General features: G+C 59.5%; 2 protein-coding genes across 4 annotated transcripts in view; both read left to right on the plus strand.

Annotated features, from left to right (window-relative positions):
• RELB (RELB proto-oncogene, NF-kB subunit) overlaps positions 1–1,911 on the plus strand; it is a 28,697-nt gene extending 26,786 nt beyond the window's left edge. The window contains exon 11 of the mRNA XM_057314476.1: positions 1,074–1,911. Coding sequence (XP_057170459.1) covers positions 1,074–1,462 — 389 coding nt within the window. The 3' untranslated portion in view covers positions 1,463–1,911. The remainder of the gene's footprint in view (positions 1–1,073) is intronic.
• A 165-nt stretch (positions 1,912–2,076) lies between these two features.
• CLASRP (CLK4 associating serine/arginine rich protein) lies at positions 2,077–25,239 on the plus strand. Of its 3 annotated transcripts, none has more exons than XM_026482085.4 (21): positions 2,077–2,138; positions 3,133–3,260; positions 10,517–10,614; positions 11,170–11,271; positions 11,488–11,567; positions 13,539–13,623; positions 14,805–14,953; positions 15,805–15,901; positions 16,902–16,980; positions 17,068–17,141; positions 18,445–18,486; positions 19,381–19,596; positions 19,712–20,002; positions 21,453–21,710; positions 22,006–22,045; positions 22,390–22,450; positions 22,714–22,772; positions 22,850–22,896; positions 24,443–24,525; positions 24,808–24,832; positions 25,089–25,239. In XM_026482085.4, the coding sequence occupies exons 2-21, from the start codon at positions 3,162–3,164 to the stop codon at positions 25,129–25,131; spliced, it is 2,028 nt and encodes a 675-aa protein (XP_026337870.2). In that variant the 5' UTR covers positions 2,077–2,138; positions 3,133–3,161; the 3' UTR covers positions 25,132–25,239. The 3 variants fall into 3 exon arrangements, 2 of the variants coding, with proteins under 2 accessions (XP_026337870.2, XP_057170460.1); XM_057314477.1 differs by having other exon boundaries at positions 21,516–21,710; XR_006408063.3 differs by lacking the exons at positions 24,808–24,832; positions 25,089–25,239 and having other exon boundaries at positions 22,006–22,049; positions 24,443–24,500.
• Positions 25,240–25,282: the final 43 nt, after the last annotated feature.

Raw genomic sequence — 25,282 nt, forward strand, 5'->3', positions numbered from 1 at the left:
AATTTCTCAGTGCCTAAAGCCCCCCCCCCCAATCCTTGGGGCAAACTGCTCTGGCATGATAGTATAATGGTTAGGAGCGTGGCTTCTGGAATCAGACCAAGTTTGGATTCTGAGGCCTGAATTTAGCCACTGTGTGACCTCTTTGGGATCTCATTTGTCAGATGGAAACCTTACCTGTTAGGGTCCTTTTTTAGAATTTGGTGAGGTCATATCACACAGTTAGTTAGCATAGTGGCTGGCATGGAGTTAGTGCTCAGGAGATCTTAGGAACTGGCTGGACAGGAATGCCAGCTGCATTTGTTATGATCACGTTTAGATGTGTTCACAGCAAAACCCAAATTAACAGGGGCTTCAACATGCTAGAACTTTATTTCTCCTCTCAGATAAACAGAGGTAGATAGTCCTGGGATGGTTTGGAGGCTGTATGATCATCAGAGACCCAAGCAAGCACCTGCCATTTTCAACTCGTAGTCTCCATCTCATGGTACAAGATGGCTGCCAAAGCTCCAGCCATCATGCCCACCTTCCAACCAGGAGAACTTAGTCACGTGACCACATTTAGCTGTAAGGGAGGTTGGAAAATAGAGCCCCAGCAGCCCTGGGTCTCTTTCTGAGATAAGCATAATATACTCTTGTTGGTGAGGTTTGTCTTGTCTCAGAGAGAGACTCTCCTATAATGACACATAATTTTACCTTCCAGTGTGGGGACTGTTGACTTCTCATTTGGGTCTCCTGTGTGTGGGGATTTCACTTTTTGGGTGGTCTCTATAATTTGGGGGAGGGGTGACTTTAGAGCTTCAACTTCTTTATGTTTTGGGAAAACAACCCAGCCTTGCAGGAGCATGGTTTGAACCCTGGTGCTACAACTCACCTGCTGTGTGTGACTGAATCATTTTGCCTCGTTTTGCTTATAAAACGAGAATGGTGATCGTCCCTACCCCAGCGTTCTCCTTGGGATTAAAGGAGGCCACAGTGATCATGCATCTAGTACTATCGGAGCATTGGAGTTAGGGCGTGGCCAGAAGTTGCCGCTAAAGCCACCCTACTTCCTTCTGTCTTTTCATCCCTTGCAGGCCCGTTCCTCCCGCCGTCAGCCCTGCTGCCGGACACAGACTTCTTCCCTGGCACCGTGTCCCTACCTGGCCTGGAGCCCCCCGGTGGGCCGGACCTCCTGGACGATGGCTTTGCCTACGATGACGCCGCGGCCCCTACACTTTTCACCATGCTGGACATGCTGCCCCCGGCGCCGCCACTCGCCAGCGCTGTCACGGGCAATGGGGCCGCCGGGCCTGCTGTTGGAGAGCCTTCCGGCCCCGAGCCAATGACGCTGGACTCATACCAGGCCCCAGGCCCCGGGGACGGGGGCACTGCCAGCCTTGTGGGCAGCAACATGTTCCCCAACCAGTACCGCGAGGTGGGCTTTGGGGGAGGCCTCCTGTCCCCGGGGCCAGAGGCCACGTAGCCCCGAGGCGCTGGAGGAGAGGCGCTGGGTGGGGAGGGAGGGAGGTGGAAGGGGCCGTGGAAACCCAACCAGGATGTCCAGAACCTCCATCCCCTTGGGCCACCCTTGGTCAGTCTTCCGACCTCCTCATCCTTCTGAATGGGACATCTTCAGCGCTGGTGAGAAGCTCCGTAGCACCGGTTTCCCCTGAGCCCATTTTACAAATGAGAAAACCGACTCCGGAGAGGAAAAGGGGCTTGGCTCCCATGCACCAGCTTGTAAAGCTGCCTCAGCCCCCACGAATGGGGGCACCTTCTCCAGGCGGATTCTGGAGTGTACATATGGGAGAAAGGTGCAGATCCTTAGCTCTCCTCCCCCGAGCTTGAAGGTGGGGGGGTAAAGGTTGTTTGTTCTGAGTCTTCCCAATAAAGATGAGTTTTTGAGCCTTGGGAGTCTGTTCTCTTCTCCGCTGGGGAAACACCGCGAGGCCCTCACGCACGAAGCCTCTGGGATCTCCTCGGCTCCGCCTCTCACGGCAGCATCCTCCAGACCCCGCCCCTCCCCTCCGGGGCCCCGCCCTTCGCGTCGGCGGAAGCGCGCTCCGCCACGTTCCGCCCCGCCCCTCCGTGCGGCCTCCCACTTCCGCTTCCGGTGCGGGCCGCGCGCGAGCGCAGCGGTGGGAGGCGGCGACGAGCCGGTGAGTGCGGGCTGCGGGCCCCGACCTTCTGGGTTTCGCCCTAGTCTCGGCCTACCCTGGGTTGCTGTGAGCCTCTGCTCGGCCCCAGCGCCGAGGGCCGCTGGCCCCGCACCCTCTCCGGCCTGCTGCGCCTCAGGCCGCGCCCCTGCCCCCGCGGTGGGCCCGAACACGCCGCGTCGGACCCCGCCGCTTACCACAGGCCCCGCCCGCTTGTCAAGAACCTTAGCCCGAACCCCGAAGCCCAGACCCGGTCCTCGATCCCGGTCAGAACCCCTGGGCTCCGCCCCTGTCCGCAAGCCTTGCCCCTGAGCTCAGCCCACCCCCTCCTGTCTGCCAGCTCCGCCTCCCTCATTCTCTACTCCGTTTTTCACCGCCCCATCTCCCCCCCGCCCCCGCCATTCAGATTTCTTCTGTAGATCTCAGCCCCCTTCTGGTCTTTATTTACAGCACCCCCCCCATGTTCCCCCACCTCCCCCAAGCGTTGTCGTCTTACGTCCACGCCCTTCACCTGCCCTCCATCTCCACCACCCCCCCATTCTCCCACCTCCGCTGCGTACCACTGCTCTGTTCCCATAAAGTCTTTTTTTCTTCACCTGCATTCATCCCTTACCCCCACGGGTAGCCCCATTTCAGCTCTTCTCCCTCCCTTGAACTACAGCCCCACGTGCTTAGGGTCTTCCTGCAGACCTTACTTCAAACACTCATTCCTAAGATTCCAAAACCTTTCATCCTTGATTCTAGTGCCCTGAACCCAGGACACTCCTTTCCCAGGGGTGCTCATTTCAGAATCTCCTGGGGGTTTTTCAGAACGCCCAGGGAACTGGATCAGAGTTGTCAGTAATACGCTTCAGCATCTGGCACACATTTCTGCAGCCACACTTCCCTTCCCTGAAGCTGGGGTTTCCGATCGGTTCTGTCACCAGCTTGTTAGGTGACTTTGATTCTGCCCATATGGTTTTTACAGCCCATCTGACCCTCTTTTCTCATCCCCCAGGTTGAGGCCCCCAGCTTGGCCTCACCACGATGTGGCACGAGGCTCGGAAGCATGAGCGGAAGCTTCGAGGCATGATGGTTGACTACAAGAAGAGGGCAGAGCGGCGGCGGGAGTACTATGAAAAGATCGTGAGTAACTGGCCTTGATCTGGGAAGGGACCTTTCCTGGAGGTTGGGGCCCCCGTCATCCTGGTGGGGTTTGGGCTTGGAAATAGGCCAAAATAAGAGCCCAGCTTTCTTCAGGAGAATATTCATTTCTTGAGCCTCCTCGTGGGTAAAAACCAGAGGCGTTCCTTGGTTGTAGTATACTGTGTTGTTTGGTGTGGCCTCAGAGTACAGAGCAGGTGTCAGCAGGAAGGAGGAAAGTTTTTGTAACACTCAGAGCAGTCCAGATATAAGACTGAGCACCTCCTGAATGTTGTCTGTCTTCCTGCTGTATTTGCAGTGCCCGCAAAGGTCAGCTGTTCTTGAGGGTTGGCTTGGCATCCTGTGGGAGTGCCGTCAATTTTCATTTAAGTGGACTCTGACCACTTTCCTGTCCTGTTTGATGCTTCAGTTGCTTTTGGAGAGAAGACCCCACCCCATCCTGTGACCTCAGAGGCCTTTGTGGTCTGACCTCTACCAGGCTCTCAGCCTCGTCCTTGGGTAGCTCCACTGGCCTTTTTTCCCCATCTCTGTCACCACAGGGCATTGTGCCTGTCATGTCTCCCCTTACCTCTTTCACTCCTACTTGCTCTTGGGACCCCAGCTTGAAATGGCACTTGGGTACTGGGTTCAATTCCCCTGTTAGACGATATTGATATAGATGTTCCCATTTATTACCGCATCCCTGCTTTAGCCTCCTACCTGGTCTCCTGGCCTTCATTCCTGCCCCCTCCGATCCTCTTCAGCAGGGCTCCAGAGGTCTTTCTAAAGCACAAGACTGACCCTGTCCTTCCCTTGCTCTGAACTCCTCCATGGCTCCCTGGTGGTCTTGAGAGAAAGCCCAGGCTCCTCAACACAGCCTTTAAGCCCCTGCATGGTCTGGCCTTTTGTACCTCACTGCCCCCTGCCCCCCCCACTTAGACTCATGCCACTCTGCTTTCTGCCTCCTTCCTTTACTCAAGCCATCTGGCCTCCTCGTTATCTAGGGTGTTTTTCTCTAATGCAAAAGATGTATAAAGAGTATCAGTTTAGCTCTGAGACTTACATAGCCACGGGGCCTTTGCCTGAGCTCTTCCCATACCTGGGTGACGAATGCTAATCTGTCAGATCTCAGTCCTCAAGGAAGTCTTCCTTCATCCCCCCCTACTCAGTCAGGTGTCCCCTGTAAATGCCATTACAGCTCCCTGTTCTTCCCCTTTGGAATTGAACCCACACATACCTAGCTGTGTAAGACTGGGGTAACTAGTATTCAGGTCACCTTTGCATCCTAAGCTTGGGGCCAACAAATACAGCTTGAAAGAGTAAATGAGTAGACCTACTAATAGTACCAGTTACAATTTTAATTGCTCCTTCCAGGCACCCAGCTCTGTGAGAAGAGTTCTAGATGCATGGTTTTTTTGAATCGCGAGAGTCCCCAGTGAAACCGAGGCTGCTATTACTGTAGGAGAGGAATCTCTGAGAGGTCCTCACTTGCCCTCTGTCACCCAGGAAGGAACCACTGGGCTCAAGGGGAGCCCCTCTCTGGCGGTGTCGGGAAAACTGTAACATGACGGTGGGGGCAGGGCCCGGGTCAGTGCCGGTCCTCGTCGAGGCCCCAGCGTGGGCCAGGAACACAGTGCTTAGGAAGAAGTGGCTGCCGGGAGCTCTAATAAGGGCCCATGGTGTGCCAGCCCCAGTGCCCACTACTTTGGTACATTCTTTCTAGTCCTTCCAGCGGCTCTGAGAGGTGGGGATTGATCCCTGTGTTAAAGATGATGCTGATAAAAGTGGCTGGTGCTGCTGAACGTTTATGTGTTAACCGTTACGTGCTAAGTGCTTGACAGGCGTTTACGCTTCGTCACATCCTCACTGCAGCCTCGGACAGCGTCCTTATTTACGTCCGTTTTACAGATGAGCGAACTGAGGCTCGGAGAGTCACGGTCTACAGTCACATAGCAAGAGGGCACAGCTGGCACTCTAAGCCAGACTGTCTGAGCCTAAACCTCTCCTAGCACTTCACCTGGGCTTTGTGCTGCAGAAATAGAAGTTCCGAAAGGTGCAGCGACATGTCCAAAGTGACACAGCCTGGAGGCAAAATACTAAGATGGTTAGGTGCTCAGAGTTTGAGTCCTAAGGCTCTGGGTTCACATTCTAGCACTGCCGCTTAGGTACAGTGTGACCTTGGGTGAGTGACTGTCTCCCTGACCTAGTTTCCTTTTTTGCATGTGAAATGATGTATCATGTCAGTCAGGTTTGGCTGTGGAGATAGAAGTTTCTTTCTCTTTCCCCTGAAAGCCCCAAAATCACCTGCTCTGCTCAGGGACCATTTTGTTGTTGAGCTGAACACGGATTCTCTTACCAGTGTCGTCTGAAGGTCTGAGAGGGCTGGTCAGACTCTGGCCATCGTGTCTGCACTCCGTTCAGCAGGGAAGAAGAGGGAGGGAAACGAGACAAAATCACTCTTGCCAGTTTTTAAGAAAGTTTCTAGATGTTTGCACCCAGCACTTCCACTCGTCCCACTGGCCAGAAAGTAGTCCCAGGGTCACATCCAGGTGCAAAGAGCCTGAGAGGCATAGGCTTCCTTCTGGGTGGCCTTGTGACAGACATATTAGGAGCCTGTGATCTTTGAGGGAGGGGGTTAGATCTTGGTTGCCAGCTAGTGGCCTGCGCAAATGGTGGGGGGGCGAGCACGTCCCTCCCAGGGCTGTTGTTGAGATGGGGCACATCGACCTCAGCGTAGGCCTGCCCCGGGGCGACTTGCTCGGTGAGTCCTGGCTCTTGTTGTTACTGATGTTCTTCTTACCAGGGGAGCCGGAATCGGCGTGGTGTAGGGGAAAGAAAGCTGCAGTTGGGGCCCTCTGAGAGGCCTGGGACTCCAGGCTCTCGTTCTTGTTGGCAGGGGAGCTTCCCCAGCTTTATTTTCCCCCTCGGGACAGTGGTGATCGTCGGCCCCTCTCACTGGGTGACAGGGAAAAACGGCAAGAACAAGAACAGTGTCTGTGGGGCGCTTTGTGGTGTGGGCCTGTACAAGCCACCATTGTCCCCATGCGGGAACGTGATCTGCATGCAGAGCGGAGCTGTCAAGCTGTGGGCCTAGGCTGATGGCTGCTCGGGGGGGGGGGGGGGGGGGGGGGGGATGGGGCGGCTTACCCGGGTCTCATCTTATTCTTGGGCGAGAGGTTGCTGTGGGGCGAGTGTTGGAGAAGCTGCTAGTTCACCGCAGGCTGAATGGGTGTGTCCACGCAAGGCTGGTTTCCCTGCTCCTACGTCCTTGGTGCCTGCTGTCTCCCCCTAGCTAACCCTGGTTCTGTCATTGCCCTTGTCCTTGTCCGCTTTCTTCTTTAATCAGTGGTTTGGATAAAGAAACAGAATTCCCTGTTGATAAGAAAATGGGAAATAAGCAGTTCTCAGTTCAAGCCTCTCCTCCTCGAGAAAACCCCAGGCTGACCCACCCCCTCTTCACCCCCACCACTGCCCACGCTGAGTCAGGCATTCCCCTGGGCTCTCCCATCCCAGCTGCTCACTCTGGGTCGTCCCTATGTGGGACGGGTCTGTCCCCAGCGCTGGCCTGTGAGCCGCGAGGGTAGGGCTGGGGCTGTGTCTGTCACTGCCGTGGCAGTGGAGCCGAGCACGTAGCCGGTGCCTGGTTATCAGTTGAATGAACGAATGAAAGAGTCCGTGAACTCCTCTGACTCCATCTGATCCTGGAGGCAGAATAGTCCAGTGCTTAAAATTGGACTTTGGATCTCACAGAGGTATTTGTACACCCCACGTTCCTTGCATTGTTACTCACAATAGCCAAGATGGGGAAACAGCTTAACTTCCATCGACTGATGAAGGGATAAAGAAAGTGTGGTATGTCCATACAGTGGTATATTGTCCAGCCTCCGGAAAAGGTATCCTGTCACCTGCTGCCAGGTGGAGGAATTACGTGAAGACGTTAGGCCTCGCGAAATCAGCCAGTCACCAAAAAAAAAAAAAAAAAGATGCAAAATTCCATGTATACGAGGTATCTAAAATAGTCAGGTGCTTAGAAACAGGAAATAGAAAGGTGGTTGCCAGGGGGGAGGAGAAAAGGGGAGTCATCCGCTGGCTCTGGAGTTTCAGTTTTGCAAGGTGAAGAAGGTCTAGAGCTCCGGCGCACTGCGAGGTGCGTGTGACTTAACGCGGCTTACTGTACGCTTAAAAGTGGCGAACGTGGGGGCGCCTGAGGGGCTCGGTCGGTTGAGCATCTGCATTCGGCTCAGGTCAGGATCCCTGGGTCCTGGGATGGAGCCCTGCACGGGGCTCCCTGCTTGGCGGGGTGTCTGCTTCTCCCTCTGCCCCTACCCCCGCTCGTGCTCTATCAAATAATTAAATAAAATCTTAAAAAAAAAAAAGTGGCTAACATAGTAGATTTTCTATCATATGGCTTTCACCCGAGTGAAACAAAATTTACTTTTGAAAAAAAAAAAGTAGATTTGGGGGTCAGCCCCATTTGGGTTCAGCTGTTAGTTCTGTGTGTTACTGGCATGATTTCAAGCCAATGGACCACACCCCTGTTTCCTCGTGGGGAATACTACTAACCTTTGTCCCATGGTTGAGAAGTTTGAGAAGATATACATAAAATGGTTCAGGGCCTGACTTTTAGGACAGTTCATTGGCTTTTCCAGAATCTCCCAGCAGAGCCAGGCCCTGGACTTAGATTTTTACTCCCAGCATGATGCTTTTTCCTTCCTGCGGTTGCTGGCACAGCCGGTGGCTTCCCTGTGTCAGTCGGCGTCTGTATTGCACGTGGCGTCCCACGATGGCTGTGGGACCTGGGCATTGGGCCCCGGGCAGCCTGGGCGTGAGGGGGTCTTGGCCCGGGGCTGTCACGGGGCTGAGACGAGGCGTTGAGGGAAGGAAGTGAGGTGCGGGACAAGCAGTTGGATTCCCGCAGCATCACCCCTACGGGACCCTGTGGTCTTGGGCGGATCCTGCCTCGGCTGAGTGGGAGCAGCCTGGCGTGGGGCGAGCACGGGCTGGACAGTAGCCTGGCATTAGCCATGGGCGTCGGCGAGTGTCCTCCTCGGCTCTTGGTGCACTTCAGGCAAATGCAGGGTTTGGGGAACTTGATGCTGGCGGGTTTTGGGGGCTCAGTCTCCTTGTCTGTCAGGACTCATTCTCTCTTCCCTTCAGTCGGTGTTCCTCGGCGCCTGCTGTGGGGCGGGTCTGCTCCGGGCACTGGGGAGACGGTGGTGAACAAAGCAGCGATCCCTGCCTCGTGGAAGTTACGCTCTAGTGTGGGAGACGACCGGTAAATGAACGTAAAGTGTGAAACTGGGTGGTGGCAGGAAGAGGACAGGTGGAGTTAAGGAGATGGAGAGTGAGTATGGGCTTGTGCAGGGAACTGCTTAGAGTTGATGGGGAAGGCTTCTAGAAAGAGATCTGAGATAAGCGAGGGGGCAGCCACCTGCCAGAGCTTTGCAGGCCGAGGGAAGAGCGAGGTCTCGAGTGGAGCATGAGTGGAGTGGTCGCGGACTGCCGTGGTGGCTGGCGTGCCTGGAGCAGAGCTGGGGGAGGGAAGTCAGAGAGGGATGTGGCCTAATAGGTTTTAGCAGAACCCCCAGGCCCTGTGTGAGAGATGGGGTGCGGAGGGCAGGCTGGCAGCAGGGAGCCCGAGAGGACGCTGCCAAGCGGTCTGGGCGAGAGGACAGGCTGGCTGGACCAGGGGTGGCCACGAGGGGTTGGACCCTGGGGAGGTGTTGCTGGGAGCTCGGCCAGCATTCAGTGCGTGGCGGCAGTTAGCCCTTCTCGTGGCTCTTGTGGGTTCCTCTGATGTGGCACGCAGCAGGAGCCCAGCCAGGGCCTGGCACTCGGGAAGCTCAGCGGTTGGAGCGCTGCTGCTAGATTTTATGCTTTCCAGACGCAGCCGGAATCGAGACGTCCACATAAGCTCTCGTCAGGCTGGGGGAGCACTGACTCAGGGGACGTTCTCTTCTGTGTTGGTGCCTTCTTAGCCGCTGTGTTGAGATACAGGTCACATACCAGTACGATTCCGTGGTCTTCGGAATGTTCACAGGGTGGTGCATCCGTCACCACAGCCGAATTTTAGAAAATTTTCATGACCCCAAAAAGAACCCCATACACATTAGCAGTCAGTCCCCCCAACTTTCCAGCCCTGGGTAGCCACTCGTCTACTTTCTGTCTGTGGATTCGCCTATTCTGGATGTTTCACATAAATGGAATCATACAACATGTGGCTTTTGTGACCGACTTCTTTCACCGGGCATCCTTTTCTCAAGGTTCGTCCACGTTGTAGCACGTGTCAGTTCTTCATTCCTTGTTACTGGCAAGGTTCCATGGTCTAAATACACCACGTTTGGGGCACCTGGGTGGCACAGTCATTACGCGTCTGCCTTCGGCTCAGGGCGTGATCCCCGCATTCTGGGATCGAGCCCCACGTCAGGCTCCTCTGCTGGGAGCCTGCTTCTTCCTCTCCCACTCCCCCTGCTTGTGTTCCCTTCTCTCGCTGGCTGTCTCTATCTCTGTCAAATAAATAAAAATCTTTAAAAAAAATAAAAATAAAAAAATAAAAATAAATACACCACATTTTGTTTATCGGCCATCCATTGATGGCCACGTGATTGTTTCCATCTTTTGGTCATTGTGAGTCATACTGCTGGAACATGGGTGTACAAGCATTTGAGTATCTGTTTTAGGTTCTGGCGGGTATATCCCTGGGAGTGGGATTGCTGAGACTTATGGTCGTTCTTTGTTTAACTTTTGAAGAACTCAGTTTATGCACATTCTTGTCAGCTTTGTCAACGTCTGTCGTTTTCGTTTTCGCTGTCCTAGTGAGTATGAAGTGACGTCTCGTGGTTCTCGTTGGCTTTTCTCTGCTGAGCAGTGACACTGACCATCTTTGCCTGTGCTCGTGTGGTCCCGTTGTCTTAGAGGCCGGTCTAGGCCAGATGCTCACACCTGGCTCCGAATGAGTGACCTGGGGTAGGGGGGAGGTAAAGAGTTGGGGGATCATATTTCCGAGGCAGAAGGTCTTGGTACTGGCTGTACAGAAGGTTGGGGCAGAGCTTAGAGCCTTTCTCCACCATCTCAGGGTCCCTTGTCCCTAGAGGTGAGGTGGCCCCCGTAAGTGCTGCCACCCCTGTGCGGGTTAGTTCACCTCTGAGTCATGGCCCACTTGACATCAGAGGTGAGCTCGCTGTTGAGCTGGGTTGTGTGGGGGTGGCAGGGTCTGGAGCTCAGCGCAGTGGTGACCTCCACCCTGTCTCTCCCTACAGAAGAAGGACCCAGCGCAGTTCCTGCAGGTGCACGGCCGAGCGTGCAAGGTGCACCTGGATTCTGCAGTCGCCCTGGCTGCCGAGAGCCCTGTTAACATGTAAGACTGAGAAGAAGGGCTGGGTGGTGTCTGTGTCTGAGGACTGGAGGTCAGGAGGGACCTGGGGTGTGGAAAGACCTGTGGGGACTCAGGCAAGGAAGGCTTGACCTACATGAGTAGTGGACAGTCACCGGCCGAGGAGAGCTGGCAGGCAGGGGTTGGGACGGAGGCCCCAGGGTACAGGGGTGCTTGGGGGACTTCGAGGGGACTGGGTGGTGCCAGGACCACAGGCCCAGATGTGATGGCAAGTATGTTGTCATAGGGGATGTTTCGAAGTGACCAGGGCTTAGCAAGTGGTCCCTAGGACCTGGCTCGAGTTTCCCACTCTTGCTTGGTTCTGAGAAATAGGGCCCCAGTTTCCTAGGGTCCTATTCAGGCCAGGAGCCTGAGTGTGGATTCAGGGGAATTAGTGACATAAGAGACTACGAAGTGAGGGGTCAGGGTGGGGCCCATGGCCTGGAAAATCACGGAGCTGAGGGTCAGACTCCCAAGCTTGAAGTGACAGGGAACGGGCATGGGCACTGGGGACCCTCAACTCCTTGCTCCCCATTTCAGGATGCCCTGGCAGGGGGACACCAACAACATGATTGACCGCTTCGATGTCCGTGCCCACCTTGACCACATCCCCGACTACACCCCCCCGCTGCTCACCACCATGTAAGCCGCCCCCCTGAGGCCTGCCAGGCAGGGAGCCTGAGCCCTGCTGCCTCCCCTTTCCCAAACCGTTGCCTGCCTGTCCCCTGCCTGGGAAGGAGGAGGTGTGCCAACGGGGAACCTCCCCGCCTGAGCTAGGCTCCTCCTCCCCCACTCCTGCTGGCTTGGGGTGGGGTCTCCCCTCTCCCTGTGATCTCAAGATCTTGACCTTCCCCAAAGCTCCCCAGAACAGGAGTCAGACGAGCGGAAATGCAACTACGAGCGCTACCGAGGCCTGGTGCAGAACGACTTTGCCGGCAGTGAGTGAGCTGGGGTGTGGCGAGCCGGTGGGGCGGCCGTGGACACGGGGAGACCACCTTTATTTACCCCAGGGCTTTCTCCGACGGGACTTGGGGCTTGCTCCCCGCTGTTTCCTCTCGGGCCTCCGTCTCTGGACCCAGTACAGGCCATGTGCGCTGAGCAAGATGGTTCTGCCGAGGTCACTTCCACATCCCACACCGTCTGCCTCTCTGGCCTTTGTCCTGAAAAATTGGGGAAAATAGCAAGAACACATCGTCTGCCTTTGTTTCCCCCAGCCCGTTTGGGTCGGAGTGTCACTTTTGAAGAGGAACTTTCTTTTAGAAGTTGTTTAGGAATACTTAGCGTTTGACAATCTGCCAGGCGTTTGAATATGTCGGTATCGTTCTCTGAGCCGTCAGCATGCTGCCTCACAGATGAGAAAACGGAGGCTCCCAGGTTCCCCCACCCTGGGCTTGCCTGGGGACGTTCGGACCTGACAGACTGGGACCTTTGTGTCGGTATTATATCTCGTCGCATCTGCACAGCCGTCTAGCGGTTGTGCCCATTTTATGGGCGAGGATGTTGAGGCTCAGGAATTGGTGGGAACACGGGGTGCGAGGAGCTGGGATTCTCACCCCACCCTTCACCGTTGCCTCCTGACGGAAAGCTCCAAGCTTTGGCTCATCTGAGGACTGAGATTTCCCCTCCCAGGGTTTCCCTGTTGAGTTAAAGGGAAGACGGACCACACGAGGCCCTTAGGCTGGCGGGTCTCGGTCTCCACCCAGGGAAGGGTGGTCCTGATGGTTGCAGTCCCCCAGGGTAGTTGTAGGGGCCTGGCGAGGGGCGCGTGAATTCCTGCCACCGAGTCTGGCACAGTCAGCCCCTCCTGTGGGTTTGCTGCTCCCTTGTTTCTTTGTTTCTAAGGTGGACATCTCAACTGCTCTAAAACCAAAGATTGCCGAAATTCGAGCAGCCAGCGAGGTGTTAAAATCGGGGCAATTTATCATCTTTGGTACTGTTGCTCTTTGCCTTCACCCAGGGCCACAGGGGTTCTTGGTGTCGGAGCCAGGGTTTGCCTTAGTTCGGTCTGACTCCACGCTGGTTCGTTGCCACCGTTCTTAGCCCCTGTGGTGTGGCAGGCGCGCCTCTGGCTCAGGGGTCTCGTGGGGGAGAGGGGAGCAGCCACACAGTCACCAAAGTGGGTGGCAATTGGCAGACTGAGGGGGCGTTCTGACAGACGGTGGGCTGCTCTCGGAGGTGCTTGACGGAGGTGGGGTCGGTTAGAAGCGGAGAGGAGCTCTGGTGAGGAGAGGGAGGCTGCAGAAGAGGCCTGTGGGAGGATGGGTGCAGGCAGCCTGTGGGGCTGGAGCAGAGAGAGCGAGGCAGCTCGGGTGAGACAGGACGGCCGGGCCCTCTCCTCCCGGGCTTTGTCTGCCACGGGCCGGAGCTGGGGAGAGAGGGGGGCTGCAGGGACAAGGGACGGGGCTCCTCGCCCAGCCCACCCACCTGACTTCACAGATAGAAAAGCTGAGACCCGCAGGGGGAAGGGCACTTGCCCAGGGCCCCACAGCCAGTCAGGGCCCTATGTTTCACTGCAGGGAAGATGAGGAAAAGCTCGGATACGGTGCCGAGCTCCCCAAGTTGGGTGTTGTGGGCGAACGAGAGCCAGGATGGCTCCCAACACGTGTAGTTTAAACAGCTGCAGAGAGGCCTGTGGTGGAGTGGCCCGCGGAGTCCTGGTGACATCCAACGCTCTGAAAGGTCCAACCAGAGGCTTCCCTTGCAGGGATAATAGTAGCATGGCCCCCGTGCCAAGTGCTCGCTTTGCCAGAAAAGGAAATGAGGCAGAGAGAACTTAGCACCGTGACCGAGGCGGTCCTCCCCACACAGCCGGTGACTCTGCCCCAGCTGAGCTTGGGTTGCACCCGACCCCACTGCATTCTTGTGTCCCCCCCCCCCCCCCGACCCTCCTGCCTCTCACCTTGCCACAGTCTCAGAGGAGCAGTGTCTGTACCAGATCTACATTGACGAGCTGTACGGAGGCCTCCAGAGACCCAGTGAGGACGAGAAGAAGAAGTGAGTTGGGGTCTGGGGGCACGGCGGCTTTGGGGGAGGCGGGAGGACTGTGAACCTCGCCAGGGCACGGCCTTATTTGCCTCGGTTTCCCCACAATCGGGGCCAGTGTGTGGCACACAGTAGGTGCTTCCTTAATAAACCCTTGGGGGAGGAGGTGGTGGCCGAGGGAAAGGATTTGCTGGAAACCTCTGCATGGCGCGTCTAGCCTGGGGCATGGTGGGCGGTGCAGGGGGTCGGCCCCGGCCCTGTGCTGACCCAGGCCTGGCGTTGCATCCTGCATGTGAGGATGCCCTCGCTGAGTGTTGGTGTGCCTCCCTGCCACGCGGGCTCGGAGGAGCCCTCTTCCTGCAGTGGTTGGAGATTGGGGATCGTGCTGAGCCCCCGTCCCTCTCGAGAGGGGCTTCTTGGGGCTGTGTCCCTCGAGGAGCAGCGGTGGGGGGAGGCAGGGCCTTACGTGGACCCGCCTCTGGCTCAGGGAGGTCCCCCACGGGCAGCTCCCTTCTCTCTTCGTTCCCTCTGCCGGGCTGGCCCTGTCCTCCTCCACGGCGGCCCTCAGCCCCCTTGGCCGCAGCAGTCCTGCGGCCTCACTCCTTCTTCCTGCGGCTGAGCCTTTTCCTCTGGGATCCTAAGCACTCGCTGCTCTCCATCTGGAGTTTCCACGGATGCCGTGGAAGCTCCTTGACGACTGATCCCTACCCAGGAGCCCACTTTCAGCATGAGGGGGCACTCAAGGGACGTCTGGGCATGTTGACTAAATTAATTTAGCAACACACGTGCATGAGGCCCCTCCTCTGTTCTGGCCAAAGCTGGGCCACATTGTTACCCAAGATAAGTCTGGGTCCTGCCCTCTTGAGCTTAGTCTGCTTGGAGGAGACAGATCTGTCCCCCGACAGTCATGACCCCATGTGGGTGAGGCTGAGAAGCTCAGGATGGTGCTTGACCCTGCCGGGGGACAACTTCCTGGGGACATTGAGCTGGAGCTTGGGGGAAGAGGGGGGTTGCTGGTGGGAGGCAGGTGCGGAAGGTTCTAGGCTGAGGGAGAGCACATGTGAGGAGCCGGAGGCAAGGGCGCCCTCCAGAGGCGGGAGCTTGGGGAATCCGTGTGCTCTCTGCTCTCGAGGCTTGGCTCTGGGCTCTGTCCTGCCCGTGGCCCTCCTGGCTCATGGGCTCCCCCATCCCAGGCTGGCAGAGAAGAAGGCTTCCATTGGCTACACCTATGAGGACAGCACCGTGGCCGAGGTAGAGAAGGTGGCAGAAAAGCCAGAGGAGGAGGAGTCACCAGCCGAGGAGGAGAGCAACTCGGACGAAGATGAGGTCATCCCCGACATCGGTGGGGTCCCCTCTCTGCCCTCCCCCACCCCGCAGTCCCTGGGCATCGTTTTCGTGTCTCGTTCCTCACCCTCTGTGGGGCGCCCCACACTTAAGAGCCCCGTCTCTCCTGCCCCTGCTCTGGGGCACTCCAGCCTCCGCCGTCTTCCCCGTCTCACTCATGTGCTCCTCTGTGCCGGCCTTCCTCTCTGTATCGCTCCTCTCATTTCTGGGACGCTGCTTTTATGCTGTTGTCCCCACCTAGGTTCTGTGTCTGTTCTCTTCTGCTTGGGTCAGTCTTTCTGTCTCCCTCTTTTTCTGTCTCCTCTGGAGAACAAGTGTTCATTCAGTTCCAGAGCCGCCCCCCCCCCCACTATTCACCCCGTACCCAAATACCCATGGCTCCAGCCATCCACCTGTCTCCCTGTCCTCTTCTCAGACAGCTGCTGCTTATCACGCATCCGGAAGGCATCCTTCCCCCCGCTTCCACTTACTCATACTGCATCGAGCTCCTGAACACCTGCGACCCCCCCCCCCCCGCCCACCCAGATCTTCACCCACCCCCCGTCTGTCCCCATCCACACATCATACATTGCTCTGCGCACTGGTCTCCCCCGTCCATGCCGGTGCTCATTTGGGCCCTCATCCATTGCACCTCCTCCCCCCACCGCCCCTTGCCTTTGGTCGTGCTCGCCTGCGGCCAAGCCCCGGGCCAGCCTGGGGATGCCGCGATGAGCCGACTCGTTCTCTGCCTGCAGAGGCTTCCAGTCTGGTGGGCGTCCCCCCCCCGTGCCCCCATCTCCCGGGGCTCTTCCCCTTCTCCCCAGTCCTCTCACTCGGCCTTGGCCCCTGACAGCCTTTCTCTTGGTGCAGACGTGGAGGTGGACGTGGACGAACTGAACCAGGAGCAGGTGGCAGATCTCAACAAGCAGGCCACGACCTACGGCATGGCCGATGGCGACTTTGTCAGGTGAGGCCCACTGGCTGGTGCTCCTGCGCACTTGGGGCCTGGCGTCGGTCGTTACCCCCGCTGCTGACAGCCACTGCATTCCTGAGCACGAGTGTGCCCGGCCCCGTGCCGGCAGCTTCACACGCGCAGCGTCCTGAGCTCCTGGGATGGGTACTGACCACCAGGCTTTACCGGTGCGAAACTGAGACTGCACCCGAGTCCGTGTGACCTGTGGCCATTGGACCCCTAAAAGCTCCCGGGGTTCCTGGGCCTGGTGGACAGCACCCCCTGGTGGAGAAGAGGCTTCATTCACCGGATCATCCCTTGGCACTTACTGATGGGGCCTCTTCCCCGGGCCATGTCCTGTGCGTCAGACCCCACGCAACAGCCCCAGCTAACAGTATCTGAATTGGGGCGATCCCGTGTGAACCCAGCAGCCTCGGCTCAGCGCCCTCGGTGACTGCCCTGGCACCCGGGCAGCTGGACTCCTTACCTGCCTGGTCCCCTGTGCCCCTACTCACACGCTCCACCCCCGTGCGGCCTCTGTGCCTCCTTTCTTCCCCCCCCCCCCCCCGCCCCCGACTTCCGGGCCCCTGCCATGTTGGCTCTGCTGGCATCTTTGTTGCTTATTCCCCGTGGTTTCTCCTCAGCTGTCCCTTGCCCTGTGTGGCTCCCCTGACCTCACTGTTCAAAGCTGTGGCGGCTTTACCTGTCTCTTGGCACTTCTTCCTCCGTCTACAGTGTATCTTTCTGGCCAGGTTTTCACCATTCAGCATACTACCCATCACGTTATCTTGGTCATTGTCTTCTTCCCAGGATGTAAGGCCACGAGGGCCAGGATTTTTGTTTGTTTATTTTCAATAATGAATCCCCAGTCCGTAAATTAGTATCTGCATGCAGTAAGAGCTCAGTAATAGTGCTGAACAAATGAGAGACCCCAGGATGGCGTGGGATCCCTCACTTCCTGGGACAGTTCAGCCTGTGGCCTGCCTCATCCTCTGTTGTGACCACCCCCACCCAGGATGCTCCGGAAAGACAAGGAGGAGGCGGAGGCGATCAAGCACGCTAAGGCCCTTGAGGAAGAGAAGGCCATGTACTCGGTGAGGGCTGGGCCGGGGTGGGAGGCGGGGGGACAGTGCCTCAGGGAGGGCACATCTCTCACCAGCGCGGTGCCCACCCTCCTCCAGGGCCGTCGCTCCCGGCGCCAGCGGAGGGAATTCCGGGAGAAGCGACTGAGGGGCCGGAAGATCAGTCCACCCAGGTAGGCTGGGCTCGCCCCTGTGCCCCTGCCCTGACAGCCTCACTCAGGGCTCTGGGGGAGGGGCTGGGGCTCACGGAGACTGTTGGGGGCCAGGCTTGGGCTTGTGAACAGAGTCCTAGTAGGGCAGGAAACAGGGAAGGTTTAGGGTAGGAATGGCCTTGTGGACACCCTGCCCTGCCAGCCACTCCCCTCACCCTCTGGACTTGGACTCTTGCCAGGTGTCACAGGCACCGGTGGGGAGGTGGTGTGGGGTAGCGGAAGGGTTGAGGGCAGAGTCAAGGGGAACAGTTCTGTCCCTGAACTCCTTCCTGGTTCTCCTGGGCTGTGTCCTTGTCAGATTTGGGGCAAGTGACTTCCCTCGAGTTTCAGTTTCTTCCTTTGGAAAAGCGGCGCTGTCACCTCCCAGGATTGGGGGTGCACCAGTGCCCACTTGGAGGTGTGGGGCAGGTTGGCAGGAGGCAGTCTGCTGTGGCGCAGAGAGTCTGCCTAGGGCGAGTGGCCTCCAGACAAGCCTGCGCTGCCTCTTAGGCCTGGAGGCCCAGTGCAGACCCATGCCTCTTTTTGCTATACCGCCTCTGGACAAGGAAAGTGCCTGAGGGGAGCTGTGGGGCTTACGCAGCCTGCTGGGGACTCAGGGCTCGGTGAGGGGTCCGGAGAAGCCGTGCTGATTCTGGCCGTCCTCCTCCTGCCCGTAAGGGTGCAGTCAGTGTAGTGCATAAAGACGTGGGCTCGGGGCCCCAGGGCCTGGCTTGGGAGCCCAGCTCTTCCATTTCTGAGCTGTGTGACGCTGGGCAAGTGACTCTACTGCTCTGGGCCTCGGTGTCCTGAGCTCTGAGCTGTGAATGACCCCAGCAGCCGTGTGAGTGGTCCTGAAGAGCAGCTGCGTTCATGGAAGTAAAGCGCTCCGTGCCCGGCCCGTAGCGAGCATCTAAGACACCGTGGCGTTTCTAGTTTTACCATCGTCCTCGTTAACGAGCCGGGACCCAGATGGCAGAAGCAGGGACTTGGAGTGGCAGGAGGGATGCTTCCGTCTGGGGTCCGGAGCCCAAGCAGGACTCAGGCTGCTGGAGTCCCTGTGGTTCAGGGTCAGGAGGGGCCCAGGACATTGTTTGCGGGGTGTGGCGGAGGTTCAGGCTTCGGGCAGATCGGAGGTGGGGTGGGCAGAGGGATCAAGGCAGGGCCTAAAACCTGGCCACAGTGCCTGGTCCCTGAGTTTGTGTGCCTTGGGGGAGGAGTGGGCCCAATTCCATGCCCACTCAGATCCCAAGCCCCTACTTGTCTTACCCCGCGCTTCTCTCCGCAGCTATGCCCGCCGAGACAGCCCCACATACGACCCCTATAAGCGGTGAGTTCCCAGGCCCTGAGGAGGGGCAGCCAGCAAACCTGATAGAGGAGGGAGCAGGGCTGGGAGGAGGAGCGGGAGGCTGGGGGGTCGGTTCTTAGCACCTGGTGTCATCTGTGGGTCTGAGTCGTTTTTCTGGTTTCCAGAATGTTACTCTGCTTTCCCGGTCTTTTTTTTCTTTAAATGTGAACCTTATTTAATTTTCTGATTTAAATACAACGTAGTTGTGTGTTAAAACTGACCAAGCGTGGCAGAAAGGCCTGACAACAGGAATCAGAAGTCTCTCTGATCTCAGGCCCCAGAAATAAGCAGTAAGGGATATTACACAGGAGGGCCCGGCCTTGCACGCGCGTGTCTCCAGGATGTGGGAGTGATGGGGCAGGGGCCTTGAGGGGGGACAGACATCAGCCTGACCCCGGTCCGCTCTTCAGAACGCAGTGGGAGGGGCCTGCCTCTCTGGGCTCTTGGGGGGATAGGAGAGATGAGGCAGGTACCTTTAGGTACAAGGCCAGGCACGGGGACACACTCAGGCCAGGGAAACGGGTACTTTTCTAACGACGGGATCGTACCACACTTAACGTTATAGAACTTGCTAGGCGGGCGTTTGTGTTGAGGAGAACTTCCCAAGTTAAGTCTGTAGATCTTTTCATCCCTTTTTAATCGTGACGTGAAGTCAGTACAGCTTGCTGTCGCTCGCTCGCTCCCTCGGCCAAGGCTCCGAGGCCGAGTCAAACCCCTGCAGAGTGGGGTTCCTTTCTGCCCTTTGGCTCCGTTCGTCTGAGCCGGGTGTCACGTGGTGCTCGGTGCCACGCTGTGCCCGTTCCTGGGTGCTGCGCGTGGTTAGCCAGCGGGCTCCCGGGGAGCCTGGCCGCTGAGTCCCTCTTGCCCGCCCCACAGGTCGCCCTCAGAATCCAGCTCCGAGTCCCGCTCCCGCTCCCGCTCCCCGAGCCCAGGCCGCGAGGAGAAGATCACGTTCATAACCAGTTTTGGGGGCAGCGACGAGGAGGCAGCTGCGGCCGCAGCGGCAGCAGCCGCGTCAGGGGCCACCACAGGGAAGCCCCCCGCACCCCCCCAGCCCGGCGGCCCCGCACCGGGACGTAATGCCAGCGCCCGGTCGGTAACGCTCACGCCGCCCGCCCTACGCCCCGGCCGCTATGGGGGGGACGCGGGGCGGTGGGGCGCCTGGGGCCAGGCCCGTGCTGACCGGCCCTCCGTGCCCCGCCTGCAGCCGCCGCTCCTCCTCCTCCTCCTCCTCCTCCTCTTCCGCCTCGAGGACCTCCAGCTCCCGCTCCAGCTCCCGCTCCAGCTCCCGCTCCCGCCGCGGCGGGGGCTACTACCGTTCTGGCCGCCACGCGCGCTCCCGCTCCCGCTCCTGGTCCCGCTCGCGCTCCCGCTCCCGGCGCTACTCGCGCTCCCGTAGCCGCGGCCGGCGGCACTCAGGCGGGGGCTCCCGAGATGGACACCGCTACTCCCGCTCGCCCGCCCGGCGCGGTGGTTACGGGCCCCGGCGCAGAAGCAGGTGTGTGGCGCTGACGCGTTGGGGGCGACGGGGGGGCCCCGGGGCTGGGCACGTGTGATGTCAGCCAGACCCGGCTCTGAGGGAGGGGACCAGGCCGCTGCCGTTCTGTGGGGGAGCACTCGGTTGGCAGGGGAGGTGTGCCCCCTCTGCTGTCCACGTGTGGTGACCCGGGCTGGCGCGCGGCCACGTTCTCAGGGGACTGAGCGGGTGCTGGGGGGGGTTCCCGGCGGGGGTGTAGAGAGGTGTGTGGTTTGCAGTGGGGACCTGGCTGGCCTCAAGGGCTGGGGTGCTCTGCGGGGAGAGGGGTGCTGCAGATGGGGTAGGAAACGAGGCATCTGAGGAGCGAGGCGCCCTTTTAGGCTCTTGCTTGGCGGGATCAGGGCTGCCTCAGCGGGTGAGCCTGGCTGCAAATCCTGGCCCTGCTCGGAAACTTCTGGGGCTTCGGATTTTTCATCTGTAAAATAAGGGTAGTGTCCCGTTTGTGGAGTTGTTGTGAAGGTGTGAGCAGAGACGCATGTGAATGCTGGGTACAGGGCCTAGCGTTGGGCGAGTGCTGCCGTCACCGACATTGTCGCTTGTATTTTGGCACGCGTCTCAGCGTCAGCTTCCTGTAGGGGCTGGCAGGTAAAATAAAGGGGCCAGGTGGACCCGGGGGGACTGGTGCACACGTGTCCCGTCCAGTTGGGTCGTCAGCTGTGCAGTAGCAGGCCCGGCATTGCCCCATCTTCTGCTTTCTCAAGAGAAGTTGAGAATCTGGATTTTTAAAGGGTAGTTCGTTTTCCCAACATTGCCCACAAATTTGAGCTTTTTAAAAGACTTGGCCGACCCCAGCAGAATCCGTGTGTGGCCTAGACTTGGCTTCCAGGTCGTTCCCTGTAGCCTGACCCAGGGCGACCACAGGAGAAAGGCTGGGGAGGAAGGGGGCCTGGCCACATCTCGAATGTCAGCCTGAGGGGGCACCCTTGCTGAGGAGCCCCCAGGGTCCGCAGCGGAGAAGGGGTGGGGCCACGTGTCCCCAGAAGAGGTCTTGTGGGTCCGTGCTGTAGATTGGTGGGGAGAGTGGGCGAGGGGGTGGGTGGTCCCCACTGGACCCCAGCAAGGTGAGGAGGTGGTGAGGGTGTGGGTGAGGTCACAGCCCCTGGGTGCCCAGAGCCGGGCACTGTGTGTAAAGGGGGGGTGATGGCCAGCCAGGCCCCCTCCCCAGAAGTCACCTCCCAGGGGAGCAGGTTAGTGTGTGTCAGGAGTGAGAAGCGAGGAGCCGTTTCAGGGCGGTTGTACCTGGACGGTGGTCTCCGTGTAGACACGGAGCGAGGCCGGGAGCAGCCGAGGTCAAGCAGCGGGAGAGGAGCGGGTGGTCACGCCCCGACCTCTCGTAGGGCCTTGCGGGAGGGCTGTGCGCAGGGAGTGCCTGGCTCCTCACGGCCCCCCTCCTGCCCCGCCGTGCCCCCAGGAGCCGCTCCCGCTCCGGGGAGCGGTACAGGCGGGGCGGCCGGGGCCCCCGGCATCACAGCAGTAGCCGCAGCCGCAGCAGCTGGTCCCTCAGCCCGTCCCGCAGCCGCAGCCTGAGCCGCAGCCGCAGCCCCAGCCCGTCCCGCAGCCGCAGCCAGAGCCGCAGCCGCAGCCGCAGCCAGAGCCACTCGCCATCGCCCCCGAGGGAGAAGCTGACCAGGCCGGCGGCATCCCCTGCCGTGGGCGAGAAGCTGAAAAAGTGAGCGGGGGCAGGGCTGGGCGACGAGAGTGGTCCGCCTCGGGGAGGGTGGCTGAGCTCGGTCCTGCCTTGGGAGGTCTGAGGGGGACGTGGCTTTGCCCCCGGGGGGTCTGAGGAGTCACAGCCTCGCCTTGGATGAAGCTTCAGGGGACACGGCCCGGTCCTGAGGGATCAGAGAGGGGCACGGGCCCTCCCTGGGGGTGTCTGAGGCCCACGGCCTTGGCGCTGTCTGGCCTGAGGGCGGTGCTGAGGTGGCGTGGGGTCAGAAGTAGCAGCCGCCCTTTCTTCCTCCCAGGACCGAACCTGCCGCTGGTAAAGAGACAGGAGCTGCCAAAGTCAGTAAGAATTTGGAACTCGCCCGTCTAATTCCCGCCAGCAGCAGTGCCCGAGAGCTGGGCCCGGTGGGCCTGCAGGGGGGACCCAGGGGGGCCGGGAGAGCCAGCCCTGGGGTTGAAGCGGGCTGGGAATGCTCTGCCCCGTCAGGTCCGTGTCCCCGTCCCCTCCGCACTGTCCGCCGGGGCTCCAGCTGTCCCCAGGCCTCCCAGACCCTTGTGGTGGACCTTGGCAGCCGGTCCCTCCTCCCCACGTGCCCCCCGCAAGTCCCAGGCTCTTGGATGAGGTGGGTGGTGGGAGCTCCGGACACCCACCCCCTCTCCCGCCTCTTCTCCCCCTTCCCCAGCCCAAGCTGACGCCGCAGGAGAAGCTGAAGCTGAGGATGCAGAAAGCGCTGAACAGGCAGTGTACGTGCCCCCCCCGCCCCCCCAGCCCTGGTCTCTGCTGCTCTGCCTGCCAGCCTGGTCTTGGGGGGCCCTGCCCGCTCCTGGACAGACAGGCGTCTGCGAGGGGCACTTCGGGGGAGGAGTTGGTGTGCGTGCTCTTCCGCTGCCACCGTGCTAAGGGCCATGGCTGTCTGCTCGGCCTCTCTGGGGTCAGTTTCGGCATCCGGGAAGGGGGAGTGCTTTTGAGGGCCCCCCTCAGCCACCACGTCTCTCCTTTGCCACAGTCAAAGCGGATAAGAAGGCGGCCCAGGAGAAGATGATCCAGCAGGAGCATGAGCGCCAGGTAAGGGCGGGAGCGAGCGGTGGGGCCGGGCCTGCCGGGGAGCCGGCCAGCGCGCCTCACAGCCCCGTCTGCCGCAGGAGCGGGAGGACGAGCTTCGAGCCATGGCCCGCAAGATCCGCATGAAGTAAGACCATCGCGCTGCCCGTATCTGGGCCGCGGCCCCCCGCTTCTGGGCTGCCCGCTGTTCCCCACCCCTGGCGCCTAGCCCTGCAGCCTGCGCTAGTCCTCGGGGTGGGAGGAAGCCCTCTGTCCTCGGCTTGCTCGCTCCAGCTGCTGCAGCCCCTTCCAGCTCTGCCGGCTCTGGGTGCACGGGGCCTCTGTGCCCTCCTCCCTGGCTTCGCTCGTCGGGGCCCTCCCTGACCATCCTGTCCCGAGTAGCACCCTGACGTGCTCCATCCTCCAAGCCTGCCATGTGTTCTTCAGAGCGCTGACCCCCACCTGGCACGCACCATTCTGTTTTCTTGCTTGTTGTTGATGGTGCCTGAGAGGGCAGCTGCCGGGTTCCTGCTATACGCTCGGCCCCCAGATCAGAGGTGGCGCTCAGCAAGCCAGCCCCCTGGCGGGTTCTTCCCAGCTCGGGCAGAGGGGCTTCTCCCTGCTCCCCTTCTGTTTCTCGGCTCTTCACTACCAAGGGGACAGGCTCACGCCCTGGACCAGGCAGATGTGGAGTCCAGTCCCGGCTCTGCCTCCCTGTGACCATGGGGCCCCGGGGTAGGGGTTGGCGCTCTCAGGCCTCGCTTTGTCCCCTGCAGCCAGGACAGACCTTGGTGACCTCACTGGGTAGCTCAGGGTGCAACTGGAGGCTGAGTGCTCGGTGCTGGCAAGGAGGAGGGTCCGTCAGTGGCAGGGTCGTGTCACCGGCTGCTTGGTCGCGGGTGCTCAGACAGGCAGTTCCGTTTCCTCTGAGCCGAGACTCCTTCCTCGTCCTCTCCTGGGGACCCTGCCGCAGGGCTCCCGTGCGGTGCCTAGCCCATCAGCCGGCTGCCGGCTGGGTCGTCGGTTTCTGCTCACTGCGCACCGTTGTGTGCTGGCCGTCTGAGGGTGCGGCCTGCCTCCCTCAGGTGGGGAAGGAGAGTGCCCGGGGACTCAGCGCTGGGGTCAGTCGGCTCCGAGTTCTGATCCTGCCTCCGCTGTCTACCAACTGCAGGCCTTTTTCTGTTTGGGCCTTAATTTGCTCATCAGCTAAATGGGGTTGGAATAGTTGTCCTAGTTCACAGGCGTGTTGGGCGGATCCAGTCAGATCTGGGCCAGGCGAGTAGAAGGGCCCCAGTAAATACAGCCCTTGGGGTCGCGAGTCCCAGGCATCCTGACAAAGGCCAATGAAGCACTTAGTGTGTGAGTCCCGTGTTTTGAGACTACCCGAGTGTGACGGGAAAAGGTCGAACTCTCCAGCTCAATCCTGTATGTTTGCTCAGCAAGCCTTTCAAAGCGAGGCCGACTAAGATTCCAATCCTGGCTCTCCCCAGCCTGTATCCTTGTGAGCCAGTGCTGTCACTTCCAAGCAAGGGCAGCAGCAGCACTGGCTGGCCTGGGTTTACTCTGCCACTTGGGCTGGGCTGTTGGAAGCACCTGCCCCGGGCCGGCGGTGCAGTCCAGCCCCGCCCTTGAGGTTGGTGTTCTCGCCCTGTGCTCATGCCTGCCCCTGGGCTGCCTCCCTTTCCGCCTGGCAGGGAGCGGGAACGCAGAGAGAAGGAGCGAGAAGAATGGGAACGCCAGTACAGCCGACAGAGCCGCTCACCCTCCCCCCGTTACAGTGAGTATCCCCACGGCCTGTGGGCCCCGAACTCTAGATCTCGAAGTCAGGATGCAGGAAGCCACAGTGCGGTTTCCACCGTAGTGCTCCACACGTGCAGCGGGATTGCCGTAGTCATGGGGAACGGGGGATGTTAGAAGCAGGGCGTTAGAAGCAATGCGCGTTGCCCGGCCTTGGTGCATGCCCAGGGGACTGGCTGGAGGCACAGGTGTGGCCTCAGCTGGAGGCAGCCCCAGGAGCCCAGCCCCTGAGCTTGGGCTTCGTTCTCTCGTTTCTCTCCAGGTCGAGAATACAGCTCGTCCCGAAGGTAAGCCCACCAGCCCAGCTCCTGGAAGATGACCTTGTCCCTGCCCTGGTTCTTCCATCTCCACCCTGTACCCCTCCAGCTGCACAGGCTGGTCTCCACCCTGGGTAACGTCCCTCCCTGTGCAACTTGTGCCCCTCCACCCCCCCCCCCCCCGTCACCGATGCCCCAGTGGTCACGAGTGTGTTGGTGTACATGTGCGCACACGCGTGGCTGCTTCCACCCAGCCCTCACTGGGGGCCCCTCTCTCTCTATCCAGGCGCTCAAGGTCCCGATCTCGAAGTCCCCATTACCGACATTAGGCAGAAGCGTGGGGGGCAGGGGGATGGGGGTGGGGTGAGGGCTCAGGCTGTGATGCTGCTGGTTTTATCTCTAATGAAATAAAATCACTCATTATTTAATTCCCTTGACCTGGCCTCTGTGTCCTCTGTATGGTCCGTGTCGGCCAGCCAT

Source organism: Ursus arctos, unplaced genomic scaffold, assembly GCF_023065955.2.
Source record: "Ursus arctos isolate Adak ecotype North America unplaced genomic scaffold, UrsArc2.0 scaffold_19, whole genome shotgun sequence".
Taxonomy (NCBI): Eukaryota; Metazoa; Chordata; class Mammalia; order Carnivora; family Ursidae; genus Ursus; species Ursus arctos.